The 16040-nt window shown below is 29.9% G+C and overlaps 2 protein-coding genes across 3 annotated transcripts; both read right to left on the minus strand.

Annotated features, from left to right (window-relative positions):
* Positions 1 to 1635: 1635 nt before the first annotated feature.
* Positions 1636 to 10151, minus strand: LOC106636474 (uncharacterized). 2 transcript variants are annotated; one of them, XM_089588452.1, is made up of 2 exons: positions 9831 to 10150; positions 1636 to 4135 (listed from the first exon to the last, which is right to left on the minus strand). In XM_089588452.1, exon 2 carries the CDS (start codon positions 4008 to 4010, stop codon positions 2358 to 2360), a length of 1653 nt encoding a protein of 550 aa, XP_089444578.1. In that variant the 5' UTR covers positions 4011 to 4135; positions 9831 to 10150; the 3' UTR covers positions 1636 to 2357. The 2 variants fall into 2 exon arrangements, with proteins under 2 accessions (XP_089444578.1, XP_089444579.1); XM_089588453.1 differs by lacking the exon at positions 1636 to 4135 and adding an exon at positions 6828 to 8582 and having other exon boundaries at positions 9831 to 10151.
* A 1473-nt stretch (positions 10152 to 11624) lies between these two features.
* Positions 11625 to 14495, minus strand: LOC106636426 (vascular endothelial growth factor A-A-like). Its single transcript, XM_089588457.1, has 5 exons — positions 14397 to 14495; positions 14014 to 14204; positions 13188 to 13289; positions 12828 to 13009; positions 11625 to 11751 (listed from the first exon to the last, which is right to left on the minus strand). Exons 1-5 carry the CDS (start codon positions 14464 to 14466, stop codon positions 11706 to 11708), a joined length of 591 nt encoding a protein of 196 aa, XP_089444583.1. The 5' UTR covers positions 14467 to 14495; the 3' UTR covers positions 11625 to 11705.
* Positions 14496 to 16040: the final 1545 nt, after the last annotated feature.

Below are 16040 nucleotides of genomic sequence, written 5' to 3' on the forward strand. Positions count from 1 at the left end.
AAAAAAAAAAATTTATAAAATCATATATTATTTACTACTGAAAAAAAAAATTGTATTAAATAAAAAATTTTCTCAATTAGGGTAGTTGTTTCCCAATATATAGGTCAATCGTATATATAGATATACAATACTAAGGTTATGTCCATATATCATCCCGTATTCAAAATATCAGAGAGAAATATGAATGCCTTTACGGACACTTATACGTATATAAACATATACATCTATCTACTTGTACTCATGTGTCAATGAGACGTTGCCCCATCCGCGTTACTTACTTGGTTATCTTCTAAAATCAAACGAAGAGCACTTTTTTGATTACTGTTACTCTAAAACCATGTGGTAAAAAATTCTCAAAAAATGTATGTGTTTCTTTACTGTCTAAGGTAGTTTTCAGTAGTTTTTCAATTATTTATAGATATGCGGTAAGTTACACTTTTTAAAATAATGGGGCTATGTAGTGTTTGCACCATTGCTCCAATGTTAAAAGAGTGATTTTTTGACGAGGATATTTCAATCATGACATGGTAAATCGGTCTTAAATTTTTTTACACACATTTCTCGACGCTTATATTAGTTTTGCTGAAAATTTCGTACCTTTTAGATACTTTTGATTAAGGAAACAACTACCTTAAGGTGGCTTGGGCGGTTAGTATCATACCTAGGGTAGGGTGCCATAAGGGCCCTTAAAAAATCAACGCTTTTCGATAGTAAATTTTTCAATAAATATAGTCAATTCGGTAAAACAAAAGTACAAGATTAAGAAATCGCCAGAAAAATACCGTGAAATTATAATTGTGAAAATTGAGAGATGTTGCGAGGCAAACCAGATCATTATTTCAAACTTTTCTTCTGTTTTTCTCTTAAGTTAAGTCGTTGACCCTATATTTTTAAGAATTCAATAGATTCTTTGAAAAAAAATACACAAGAATTATTTAAAACTTTTAAGGTTAATCAAAAATTTCCAAAGGTAAAGTAAATTTTGTGACTACTGTCCATAAGAGTAGGTGTTAAATTGGTAAATTTTCAATAGCAATTTGCAAAAAAATTAAGTTGTTGACCCCAGTATTTTCTAATCGCAACTAAATTTGGCATATTTTATTTACTTAATTCCAGAATTTCAGAGGCTTTGATCAAGTCGATAAAAATCACCCAAGCCACCGTAAATTAAATTTTGTTATTTAGAAGAAAATGTTTAACAAAATGAGAGTAATACATATTTTCTTTACTTTAAGGTACTTAGTCACTGAATGATAAATTCTGTAATGACGCATAATTTTTTCTAGGTAACAATATAGGCTTGATGCAAAACTGCTGTGATTTTATACACTAATATTTTTTGATACTTAACAATACAGTTCTTTAAAGTTTTCTGCTATAAAACGGCTTAATTTTTCAAAAGTACATCGTGATGTTACTGAAGAATCTAATGTGAGTACAAATATGCAGTTTTCGGTAAATTTTATTTTTCACTGAAACCACATATAGTAATTGACGTAACAATAATTACATTAAACAAAACTTAGCTTTAAATATAAGATTAGACATTTCGAGATGTATTAAAATTCTTTGCCAGGATAATGGGGAAATAAATATAAAATTACATAATTTATAATTAGTTTCACATGCTTTTTTTTATTTTCAAATATTTTGACATAATTTGTTACAATAGTCTGTTAGTCTTCAAAAAGCTGTTCCATCCTTCTGTCATGTTAGCAAAAAATTTTATAAACTATTCCCACAACTTTTTCCATCGAAAAATAATTTGACAATTATTTAAATGTAATCAAAATAAGGTGGATCATAATTTTTGGTTGAAATATCTTCCTTGTCATTTCAAGATGAGATGTTTTATATCCATTAAATTGGTAATTTATTGGATATTCGAGTAGATTCTCAGTCACAGCATTTGCGTTAACAGAAACACGCTTGCACTTAAACTTTTGTTAATTTTTTCATTTTTCTGGCGATAAATTAAAATTAAAAAATAAAATAAAAATCATCATTTTAACAGTTGAGTCTCTTGTAAAGTCGCTATTCACTAGCATAAAAGTTTTTATGGTTACAAGAATTTGTATAAATGTATCTTATTAAAAATTTTTTAAACGATGTATACACTTCATTATATAGATTATACAGACTCTGGTATGCACTGTACATTAAAACTTTGTTAAATCCTATGTGTGCGTAAAACATTTGTCAATCTAAAACAAACTCATTTTCGAAAAATCAATCACAACATTGAAATTCCCCACTGGACCGCCCACATGTCAATTAACATACATGAAAAAAGGGTCAAGTTGCTATCAAAAAGATGAAATTTTTGAAAAATTTAACATTAACCATCCAAAAGATTGTTAAATTATACTTCCGCTAGTATGTGTCCGCGTATGATGTATGAGATTATGTTTTTCAGTAAAAAATTTACCGCATTCGTGGCATCTATAGAGTCGATCGCTGTTGTGAACTAGACTATGAGATTTCAGATTACATTTGCCTAAAAGAGATTCACCACAGATTTTGCAATCATATGATTTTTCTATGTGGGTATGTAGGTGCCTTATAATCTTGTTTTTATCAGTAAAAGACTTGCCGCAATAGTCGCATTTAAAGCATTGGTTGTTTTTGTCATGGACCAAAGTATGTTTTCTTAGATTAGAACTATAAGCAAAGGATTTGCCGCAGATTTTACATTTGTACGGCTTTTCGCCTGTATGAATACGAGTGTGTGTCGATAAATAATATGATTGAGAAAAAGATCTGTCACAGATTTCACATTTATATTGCTTTTCAAGTGTATGGATTGGTATATGGGCTCTTAAATAAGATATTTGATTGAAAGATCTGTTGCAAATATCGCATTTGTAAGGCTTTTCACCTGTATGTATGCGAGTATGCTTTACTAGGGTCGATGTATGAGAAAATGATTTTCCACAAATTCTACATTTATATAACTTCTCCCCTGTATGAACTTGATTATGCGTTTTTAATTGATATGCTCGCTGAAACGATTTGTTGCAGATATCACATGAATAAGGTTTTTCGCCTGTATGGATAAGAGTATGTACTTTCAGGGTATGGGTTTGAGAAAAAGATTTGCCGCAGATTTGACATTTGTGTGGCTTTTCACTTGTGTGGGTATAAGTATGCGATTTTAAAGTAGAGCTGTGAGTAAAAGATCTGCCACATATTTCACATTTATAGGGCCTCTCGCCTGTATGGATACGAGTATGAAATATTAAATTACAGTTTTGAGTGAAAGATTTTTTACAGAGTTTACAGGAAAACGGTCTTTCGCCTGTATGGATACGAATATGCCTTTTTAAAGTAATGGCTTGAGTAAATGATTTGCCGCATATTTCACATTTATATGGCTTTTCATGTGTATGGATTCGTGTATGCTGTGTTAAGTAAAATAGTAGACGGAAAGATTTGCCGCATATTTCACATTTATGGGGCTTTTCGCCTGTATGGATACGAGCATGCACTTTTAAATTACAGTTTTGAGAGAAAGATTTTTTGCAGATTTTACATTCATATAGCCTTGCGCCTAAATGGACGAGAATGTGTTTCCTTAGAACCTGTTTCTTTGCAAATGACTTACCGCAATAGTTGCATTTAAAATTCGCATCATTTATGATATGTTTCTTAGTATGTTTTTTTAAATAAAATGATTGAGAAAAAAATTTGCTACAGATTTTACACTCAAATGGCTTTTCGTGTGTATGCAAGTGAGTGTGCCGTTTTAAGCTTTGTTTCGAAGAATAAGATTTTGGGCAAAACTGACATTTGTAAGGCTTTTCGCTGGTACGGGTACAAGTATGATTTGTCAACTCACTCATGCTAATAAATGACTTTTCACAATTGATACATTTATAATGTTTTCTGTCCCAATGCAAATGTTTGTGTTCGTCAAGTTCAGTTTGGCTAGAGAACGTATCATTGCAATATTTGCACATCAGGTGTTGTATATTCCTCTGCTTATTATCTTTCATTGTAAGTATTATCATCCATTAAATTTTCCAGTGAGTGTTGACTAGAACTTCAGTGAAAACTGTGAAGTTTTTAACATCGCTATCGATGTTTTCCACGAGTGCCATTTATAATTGGATTTATACTGAAACCAAGGAAGTTCCTGGAAATTAAAATTTACTTTTACACAAAATTATTCGCTTTATAGTGGAACGAAAAAAAATGTTATATTTATAGTTGACAGACTTTGGAAAATTGTATTACATAAATATTGTTTGTGAATATTGTTACTTAAAGCAAATTAAATTGGCGTTTTTGGCAATTTTTTATTATATACTTTTTTAATTATATAAAGTAATATTCAATTTATTTTTTTGAAAAAAGTGAAACCTAATGTCTTGAACAGAAACCACAAATATTATCATGCCAGTTAAATGTTTAACTTAACTGTAAACAAGATTTGTATATTTGAGAAAACCATGCCTTCTAATACCCATGTTGAGTTATATTGTATATTAAATAATAATTATCCTGCCAGGTGTATAGAACAAAAACTATTATTGATTATGAACAAGAAAAAGAATAATAAGAATCATTATTATTACTATCATTGTGATAGTTATAGTAATTAAAATTATAAGTGTAGTAAAATTAACAATAATTATTATAATACTAAATAATTCGCACTCTAAATGTAATTATTTTATGGAGCTAACAATATGATTAAGTTTTAAAAATTAAAATCAAGTTTAGACAAATGTAAAGCCGCTTTCAGACTTTTCCGTGCGAGATATTTTCGACAGCATTTTAACCTTTTAACGTTTAAAAATTGTTCATCATAAACATATAATACAGTGAAATTACTATTGTAGTACTTGAATTTAATATAAACTTAAAAATTTTATCTTGATTAAATTCTTTATTACTCTGACTTACGTTTTTTCAGTGGCTAAAATTTAATTTTTTACTTTTCTTCTTCCTCAGCAGTGAAACGAACGTTTTCAACCCTTTTTTTGTTTTATTGTTATCCGTGCGAACAGCTATAACTGTACTTATTATTTAGGACACCAAAAACTACTGTATGAAAATCCTAGTATCATTTCTTTACTTTGTTTAGTCTCTCAGTTTCGCGATTTCAATATATCCATATCCATACACACTTTGTACCTATACCATAATAGTCCACACATAGAACTAGCACCTTATAATCTGAAACTCTATTGTGTTTTTTGCACTGCTTACACTATACACGGAGATTAATTTGGTGGTATACGAAAGCCGCAACGATTGTAAAATAACACGAGTTCAACTAGTATAAACTAATCTCGTATTATAGCTGAGGTACTGTACTTCTTCTCACTTTGGTAATGCAATGACACAAGAGAAAGCCATAACTTCTTATACGCAAAGCCGATGTGTCACTCTAGGCATTTACGATCGCCGAAACTCGATGAATCATCAAAAGTAGAGAACATGTTACACGAGTCTGGAAATGGCGTATTCTAATTGTGGGAATTTCAAATATTAAACTGATGATATCCATCGAGTTTAGAGGAGCTCTCAGTGGCTGACTAAGTGGTAGAGCGCTTGCTTTCCGCCTGCATGGAGGGCTCGGGTTCGAGACCCCGCTCCAACCCTTCATCGCAGGTACCTATGTGGTTTTTTCCACATGTTATAATCACTGTGATAGCTTCTGGGCAGCTGGTGTAATGCTGATCGTGCCATGCTGATAGTAAAGAAAAACGGTGCCTGGATCCGAGGTGTACTTAATGCATACCGCGCCGTCGGAACAGTAAGAATCAAACGGTGCCTTGAGAGGGGAGGGTGGGCGATCCTTTCGTAGTTAAACCACCTCGTAAATAAAAAAAGCATGAATTATGGCGTTTCGTAGTCCAGTTTGTACCCATAGCCATTAAATACAAACAAACAAACATGGAGATTAAAAATTATTTACTGTGTACCTGTGTGTTCGAGTCTAAAGATAATTGAAAAAATTACACTTTAGTTATTCATACTTCACGTTCTTTGACTTCTGAGTTTTGAATACGACCACTAAAGCTGTAGGCTTTACATTTTAATATAATTAAAAAACCAATACTATATTACATTAAATACATCCTTAATTAAACAGGCAATTGAAATCTTAATCATCCTCGCGTGCAGCGCTTATAATTTGTGCTGATATTTTTATTACTTTCATAAAGTTTTAACTAAAATAAGATCTGGCTGTTTTTTTATCTTAAGTGATTGATTGTTACATGAATGAAGCCATTTTTTTATTGTGTGATTGGTCGAGACTAATTGCGTGACTTATTAAGCAAAATTAAATAAAAATTTAACTTTTTAAGTTGTAATAACGTACAAAACGAAATAAGTCTACCCTGTGACTATGGTTTAAAATGATGATATTTTAGTTTGTTTGGCCTTTTAAAAAAGATATGTAAAAAATAGTTGTATTTGTTCCAGTCGTATGGAATATTTAAATACGAAAATATATTTTAATAGATATAAAAGTAGTTACAATGCCTTGAAGTAAGTGAAGCGTATCAACGTAACAAGTTGTAAGAAAATTTACATTTAGCATGTGAATATTTATAAAACAATAACGATAGCAGTTTCGTTTTATTTAAAAATAAGAACGGACATTTGGAGGAGTATGAAAATTTTTTTCTTGCATGGGCAAAAAGATACACAATTAAAAGTTAGTTTAAAATGCATATTTTTATTAACAAACATTTTTACATGATTTTTTATCATAGTCCATTTATCAATAAAAGCCTTTCTATTTAGTCATTATGTTAACAAAATTTTTTTAAAAACGACCACATAGCTTAATTTTTTTGGAAAATATTCGGTACATTTGTTATTGAAATAATACAATTTTTGCGAAACTCAAACTTAATATTAAACAATTTTTAAATAATACTTTCGCTAGTATGCGTGCGAGTATGATGTATAAGATTATGTTTTTCAGTAAAAGATTTACCGCATTCGTGGCATCTATAGAGTCGATCGCTGTTGTGAACTAGACTATGCCATTTGGAATTACATTCACCAAGAAAAGATTTGCCACAAACTTCACATGGCTTTTCTTTGTGGTTTTTTAGGTGCTTTATAATTTCTATTTTACCAGTAAAAGACTCACCACAATCGTTGCATTCAAAGCACTCACTATTTCTTTTGTGAATTAAAGTATGTTTTTTTAGATTAAAACTTTGAGTGAAAGATTTGCTGCAAAATTTACATTTGTAAGGCTTTTCACCTGTATGAGAACGAAGATGCCTTTTTAAAGTACTGCTTTGAGAAAATGATTTTCCGCAGGTTTCACATTTATATGGCTTTTCAAGTGTATGGATTCGTGTATGCTGTGTTAGGTAAAATAGTAGACGGAAAGATTTGCCGCATATTTCACATTTGAATAGGTTTCCGCCTGTATGGATACGAATATGCCTGTTTAAAGTGATGGCTTGAGTAAATAATTTGCCGCAGATTTTACATTTATATGGATTTTCACGTGTATGGACTTGTTTATAATGCCTTATTAAGTTAGCTGAGTGACCAAAATGTTTGTCGCATGTTTCACATTTGAATGGCTTTTCGCCTGTATGGGTACGAGTATGTACTTTCAGGTTATGGGTTTGAGAAAAAGATTTGCCGCAGATTTTACATTCATACAGCCTTACGCCTAAATGGACGAGTATGTGTTTCCTTAGAGACTCTTTCACTGCAAATAACTCACCGCAATAGTTGCATTTAAAATTCGCATCATTTATGATATGTTTCTTAGTATGTTTTTTTAAATAAATTAATTGAGAAAAAGATTTGCTACAGATTTTACACTCAAATGGCTTTTCGTGTGTATGCAAGTGAGTGTGCTGTTGTAAGCTTTGTTTCGAAGAATAAGATTTCGGGCAGAATGGACATTTGAATGGCTTTTCGCCTGTATGGGTACGAGTATGTACTTTCAGGTTATGGGTTTGAGAAAAAGATTTGCCGCAGATTTTACATTCATATGGCCTTACGCCTAAATGGACGAGAATGTGTTTCCTTAGAACCTGTTTCTTTGCATATGACTTATCGCAATAGTTGCATTTAACATTCGCATCATTTATGATATGTTGCTTATTATGTATTTTTAAATGAATTGATTGAGAAAAAGATTTGCTACAGATTTTACACTCAAATGGCTTTTCGTGTGTATGCAAGTGAGTGTGCCGTTTTAAGCTTTGTTTCGAAGAATAAGATTTTGGGCAAAACTGACATTTGTAAGGCTTTTCGCTGGTACGGGTACAAGTATGATTTGTCAACTCACTCATGCTAATAAATGACTTTTCACAATTGATACATTTATAATGTTTTCTGTCCAAATGCAAATGTTTGTGTTTGTCAAGTTCAGTTTGGCTAGAGAACGTATCATTGCAATATTTGCACATCAGGTGTTGTATATTCCTCTGCTTATTAGCTTTCATTGTAAGTATTATTATCCATTAAATTTTCCAGTGAGTGTTGACTAGAACTTCAGTGAAAACTGTGAAGTTTTTAACATCGCTATCGATGTTTTCCACGAGTGCTGTTTATAATTGGATTTTTTATTGAAACCAAGGAAGTTCCTGGAAATTAAAATTTACTTTTACATAAAATTATTCGCTTTATAGTGGAACGAAAAAAAATTTCATATTTATAGTTGACAGACTTTGGAAAATTGTATTACATAAATATTGTTTGTGAATATTGTTACTAAAAGCAAATTAAATTGGCGCAAAATTATTTGACGATGACATTAATATTGTTTTTTACAAATTGATGTTACAGAAATGACTATTCAATACTCAATAATTGATTTTTTTACAAGGAGGAATGGTAGTTTTTGTACTTAAGGCACCAGGGCAGTCACTAGGCCCGAGAGATTCCTTGTGCTTGCTCTGGTTGGATGCTCACCAGGTGCGAACCCTATTTTTCCTACGGAGGGCACACCCAACCCTCAAAAACGCCCAAGGTAGGAAAAATTCATTTTTGCATGGACGTGCTTCGACACCCGAGGCTAACATACTTCTTGAGCTGAAGGTGATGGTCGTGAATATGCATAGGATAGAAAAATACTTTGATAATACGCAATAAACGCTATTTTTTAGCTGTGGAAAATACTGTACCAAAAAAACACAAGAGAAAGTCGTCACAAAAATCATGGAGTATAAATCTACATGTACAGAAAGCTGATTCCAATATACTATTCTCGACTTAGTTATTTCATTTTTTTATTTTTTTTTGTTTACTTATTTCTACATATTGATAACTATATTGAAACAAAGACAAAGTAATTGTAGAAATATTATTTTGCTCGATCTGTTTAAAAATTCCTTGCACAAATAATTTTGTAAATTCTTTGAATCGATATTAATTTTTTGAGGCATAAAATTTTATAAATACGTGATAAAATTAATTTTTTTAAATATTTTTTTTTAATTGTATGAAATTGTATTGATTAGATTATTTAAAAAAAAGTTGAAACCATTATTATCATTATTATTATTACTATGATAGTTATAGTAATTAAAATTATAAGTGTAGTGAAATTAATAATAAATATTATAATACTAAATAATTTGCACTCTAACTGTAATTATTTTATGGAGCTAACAATATGATTGAGTTTTAAAAATTAAAATCAAGTTTAGACAAATGTAAAGCCGCTTTCAGACTTTTCCGTGCGAGATATTTTCGACAGCATTTTAACCTTTTAACGTTTAAAAATTGTTCATACTAAACATATAATACAGTGAAATTACTATTGTAGTACTTTAATTTAATATAAACTTAAACATTTTATCTTGATTAAATTCTTTATTACTCTGACTTACGTTTTTTCAGTGGCTAACATTTAATTTTTGACTTTTCTTCTTCCTCAGCAGTGAAACGAACGTTTTCAACCCTTTTTTTGTTTTATTGTTATCCGTGCGAACAGCTATAACTGTACTTATTATTTAGGACACCAAAAACTACTGTATGAAAATCCTAGTATCATTTCTTTACTTTGTTTAGTCTCTCAGTTTCGCGATTTCAATATATCCATACACACTTTGTACCTATACCATAATAGTCCACACATAGAACTAGCACCTTATAATCTGAAACTCTATTGTGTTTTTTGCACTGCTTACACTATAACGGAGATTAATTTGGTGGTATACGAAAGCCGCAACGATTGTAAAATAACACGAGTTCAACTAGTATAAACTAATCTCGTATTATAGCTGAGGTACTGTACTTCTTCTCACTTTGGTAATGCAATGACACAAGAGAAAGCCAGAACTTCTTATACGCAAAGCCGATGTGTCACTCTAGGCATTTACGATCGCCGAAACTCGATGAATCATCAAAAGTAGAGAACATGTTACACGAGACTATACACGCCATACTTTAATGGTGGTAATTACAAACTTTAAATTTATAATAGTCATAGAATTTTGTTGTTTTTAAAGTAACGAACTTTTTTTGCTATTTATCTGTGCGTTTGAGTCTATAGACTATTAAGAAAATAGATTTTTGGCAGTCACGTTTGGTGGTCTAAGACTTAAAAATTAAGATATCATTAATTACTACGTTGCTACTATGTTCCGTATTCTGTTAAGACTACATTAATGTTATGTAACGAATTATCGTAGTAATTAACGATAATATTCGTAATAAGTGGCTGTAAAATATATTTTTTTTAATAAAAAATATTTAATACCTAAGATAGTGTTAATAGTGGTGAATTGGCGTAACGATACAATTTTCTAAACTTATTAAGGACCTTATTTGACTCATAATCATACAGATATTTAAATAAATTCCTTGTAAGTTTTTAATCCTTTGTTAGGTGTACTGTATTTTGTTCATTTGATTTTTTTCTTTTTATTATAATTCTTATTTTGTATAAGTTCTCTCAATTGGAAAAAAATTAGCTACAACTAGTCAAATCCAAAGATTTCCGAAGACACCTTGAGTTGATCCACGAAAATACTACGAGATGAACTAAAGAAAATAAATGGTAAAACTTATACAATTCAGGATGTGAAGATCATGTACAATGAAATATTTCTAATTGTCAACAATGTCTACTGATGGAACTTTATACGGATGTTCTAAATTTTTCGATCAACTTCTTTTTTGTGTGTGACTACATAAAAATCTGCACGTTCTACTTGTCTTCTTATTTTTCGATAATAATACTAATTCTTGAAAATTATCATTTTTGTTTTTAAGAAGTAAATAGAAAAAAAAAAAAAGATTTCAAATCAATTTGATTTTCGTCGATCCCGAACCAGCAATTTATACTTATGATATCAATATACAATCAATTAATTAAAACTAAATTATTTATCATTTAATTTAATCCATTTAATTTTTGAATACAATTACTTACATATAATATAAGCTAGAATATGATATACATGCGTGTATGGCCAATTATATATACTCTCAGGCAAAAAATATGAATATATGCATGAACCTTACCATGAACAACCGAAAACTCACAGTACATAAGTTATAATTTTTTATATAAGTTTTGTTAGTAATTATTGAGAAATATTCAAGTTGTCACATTGAATGCAATAAAAAAATGATGTTTGATTTGATGATCGTTTTATTTTATTTTACTCTTCCATTTTTGTAATTGATACGAATTTCCAATTTATAATCCAATCAATTAGTTGATTCTTTTCATTTTGCCAGTCTGCATTTTCTAGTATTCAGGACATTTCAGTATCAGTGGTTGACGAGCCGTTCTTCAAGCACCTAGAAAAATAATTCCTCGTTTTATACAAAATAGTTGTTTCCTTCCTTGTTTTTATTTTTTATTTTTATACGTTATTTTGGTTAAACCTACTCTACCCCCTTTAAATTTGATATAAAAATTAAAGTACGAAATTAAAAAAAAAAAAATTTTTGTGCGGTATTTTATCAGTTGAAAAAACTTTTTTTCCATTGAAATTATGTATACACATCATTATTCCATAAATATAAGAATAATATAAATAAAATTGTTCCTTTTTAACTTTTAAATTCAAAACAGTAACTATTTAATGCTTCTTTAATTAATCAACATTTTAATTGTATGAAAAAATGATTTTACATGTAAATGTTAGGTGTTTAAACTTGAAATTTATGGTATTTATTAGTCAAAAAATTTAAATTAAAAGTTTCTTCACGACGTTTGTTATTAATATTAGTTTCGTCACAAAATTTACATTTTTTTTATAATTATCTCTAAAACTAAAAGTTTTGAGGGTAATTGATAGTAAAAAAAAAAATTTTGATATATTTTCCTATGTACAATGATTTCACAATAACCGGAAATTAAATCAAATAAATCAAGTTTAATAAGTATATTTATACACACCACATTTTACTAAATGTTGAAATTATCACAATTTCTGTTTTAAAGAAGAAAATTTACCCTATTTTACAGTGTTTGCCCTAACAGTACAAGTATATATTGTAAACATGGAGGCAACAAGTCATAGAAAATTGATCTAAATCGTGATTCATGACAAAAATAGTGAAACCCTATTATTAAATACCATTTTTTTAGTAAAATTTTTACGTAGACGGTAATAAAATAGTAAAATATTTCGAAATAAGTCCTTAAAAATCATTTGCATTATTGAAACGGTTCTTCACATAATACTATACCATTTAATTTTTAAGTTATTCTTGTAAAGAAAATACCATTTTGTCGAACTTCAAAAGTATTTTTAATCTCACTTTTGTCAAATCTCAACAAAATCTCTCTAATTCGCTAACCATGACCATTATTATGAGAAAAAAGTTGTGTAGCAGCTAAATACATAATGGCACAAGGGATCCTGTACCTGCACACATCATAATTGAAGTGTAGTCCTTCAGAGCAAATTTCGACTTCTCTACACTTGCATTTGCACTCGTCCACGCTCCACCACATTAAATCACGGTTTTTTCTACAACTTCTTTCTTCGTTTTTGTTGGTACATACTAATGCACAGACCTCGATCTGATGATGCTTTGATGTGAGGTTCTATGAAAATATAATTTGCGGTATTTCATTCAAAAGTTAAGTTTTAGAAATGCACATTTACTTTTGGTACAAATTAGGTACTTTTAATCATGAAGTGAAGGGAAGATGGTACAAATTTTTGTGTTATAAAAAAAATGTAAACAAAGGTGAAATGTATAAACTAGCCAAGAGCTTTTACCTTTTCTGTGTTACTACATGTGCATTCACATATAGTATGTACAAGTATTTCAGTCTGTATTTGAAACTCCTTATTTTCACGGACGATATCAATAACCGTGACCTGAAAAAATATATTTGATATCTTAATTTTATATTGTTTTAGCTGTTATCATGTTTTTCCTCTTAAAATTTTTCACATTAAAGATCCTATTTTTAAAAAGGAAAGTAAATTTCAAATAAAGCCTGTTTATTCATTATGTGATTGGTTCAAACTCACATGGTCACGATTCTAATACTATTTGCAGGTTGTAAAAATAAACGGTTTGAAAATAGTTACTGAAATTCATTTTTTTTTCTTTAATATAAGTAAAATTACAGTATAATCGAATTACCCTTGGTTTGAACAAAAGTAAAATTTAAAATGTAAATGACAGTTATAACTTTGCAATATACAAGTTAAGTACGTTACACAGTATTTTTTTAGCAAGTAAGAAATATAAGTAGGTACTAGAAAGTGGGAAAAATTTAATGATCAAACAGTCAATACTATTTACGAATTAAACAACGTATGAAAATATGTATCATTAGGAAATATTATTAATGTGCGTTTGAAGCGCACCTGATCCGTCTAGTTTAAATAAAAGTTCATTCTTAACTTTGTTTTACATTTAAGTTACAGAAAAGTATAAGTATTGACTAATATATATAACATCCATCAATATAATGCCTGATTTAAGAAAGAGGTCGTAGGTAATATTTAGGGCAAGATGAATCATAAGGATCTACTTTACTTTTTTAAATTATCTGTTGTTAACGGAGTGATGATTGAATTAATTATTTCTTACCGGGTAGCTCACCATCTGAGACTCAGTTGGTTTACAAGTGAGCAATTTATGGTTGCAACATCCACCACACCGTTTAACGCGTACGCACTTTGGGTGGTATATTAAATTTGGAGATAGATCCAGCGTTATTGGGACAACCTGCCATTCGAGCATACAGTTGGCTAGCTTAATGTGTGAATTACTTATGGCACCTGTAAAATTGAATGAGAGTATTTAAAAATTTTTAATTTAATTCAAACGAGTACAATGAAAAGCTTTTTTATGAGAAGACTGGTAGAAAAACTTAATATAAGATGAAAACGCATGAGAAGAATCAGTAATGCAATGATTATCGCTCGTACTTGACAGCCATTTCGAATGTGAAAAATTCTGCAAGTGCTCACCATTCGCCAAAATTAATCTGACACTATATCCGCACAGCATCAACAGAATCACAGAAATTACAGGTTTCATTTTAGTTCGGTGAATTCACGGAAGTGTTGCTGAAACAATTCAACACATGCCGTAACATGTAATGACGATAATTACAAACCAAGAACAATCTAACAAATAAAACCAAAGTAATTGTTGTTTCAAATGCTTTATATTTCCAACCGAGCAAAAAGTGAAATCGTACAAAGTCTAATTTAATGCAAAAAAATTTTGAATCTGATTGTTTAATCCCTGGTACTTTACGTATGTGGAATCTACTAGTGATAGATACTGTAGGATATGACTGTAGGACTAGTATTACGGAGACAGAGATATAAATTTAAAGTAAATAGAACAAGAAATACACAAACAGCAATGAACATATAAAATATAGAGAACAAATCCACATATTTGTAAGAAAGACTCTTCTAGGAGTGTACGCCATTTGCAATGATCGAATACGAAGTTTTTGAAAATTTTACTTTAACTTTCAACTTAGATGTTTTTTCCACTTTTTTCTTGCTTACTCTATTTTCTTCTCATTATCTAATCTTAAATATTCTTTTACTATTTCTCTTGTTCTAGGTAAGCAAATTTCTATTTTTACCTTTTTACATTTGTAATTATCTGATTAAGTATTGAAAATGAGAAAAATTTGTGAGAGGTAGCGAAGGGTATTAGAAAGTTTAAGAAAATATATTATTACAGAATACAAAATTGTAGAATTTTAGAGACAGATGAATAAAACAAAGACACACATGAATAAATACCTAGTGACTTGGTGGCAGTGTTCTAAAGACAAAATGACAGAGACGAGAACACAGTTTTATAACAGCAGTGATTTTATTGGCCAGCACAATAAAGACGAAATCTTCGTGCTCTGAAGATTATACTAATTTATCTCTACAAACTCAGGAATAAAATTGATCTTAATTAGCTACTTCGATACAAATCTCAAGTAGCTACTTTTTCAATCCAAAACTGAAATATTTATGTCGTCAAACCAAGTCACAATGTTAATACAATGTTAATACAATAAGCTTAGCTTAAGCTAAAGCAGAACTTTTTTACTAATCAAATACACTTACCTTATCGAATAGATTGAAAATCAAGAGACTCGCTGAATAGAAGTACACGTACGTGTGCAGCATGAGAGTAGACTCGTTGAACAGTCTTGTTCTGACACGAAAGAAACTGCTGCATATTAACGTCTATTTAATGAATCCCATTAACGCTGGGAACACTATCTACGTTACATTTTATAAATCGTTTTATTTGATAAATTATTATATTTCAGTAACTACGTCGAGAGTTATGATCGAAAAATTTAAAAACTAACAAATTCTCAATCTTCCATGTACTTTGAAAAATTTGTTGTGAATTCCAAAGTCTTTGTGATACTTAAAAAGATTCTGAGGGATTTCTTACAATTTTTACAAGACTTTCAGATAATAAATAAGAATTTTTATCAACAATCTTAAAGTTTTATGGTAGCTAATAGCATATTACATGGCAAATGCGCAAAGTAGGTGATTTTTGCACACGTATAACAACCACTGCGAGTTAATTTGACTATTTTTTTCATACAATCAGTAAAGAACTTTTCGTGAATTCAT

The sequence above is a fragment of the Copidosoma floridanum genome, unplaced genomic scaffold (assembly GCF_036245765.1).
Source record: "Copidosoma floridanum isolate Cflo_tuat_1 unplaced genomic scaffold, Cflo_Japanese_pri ptg000007l, whole genome shotgun sequence".
Taxonomy (NCBI): domain Eukaryota; kingdom Metazoa; phylum Arthropoda; class Insecta; order Hymenoptera; family Encyrtidae; genus Copidosoma; species Copidosoma floridanum.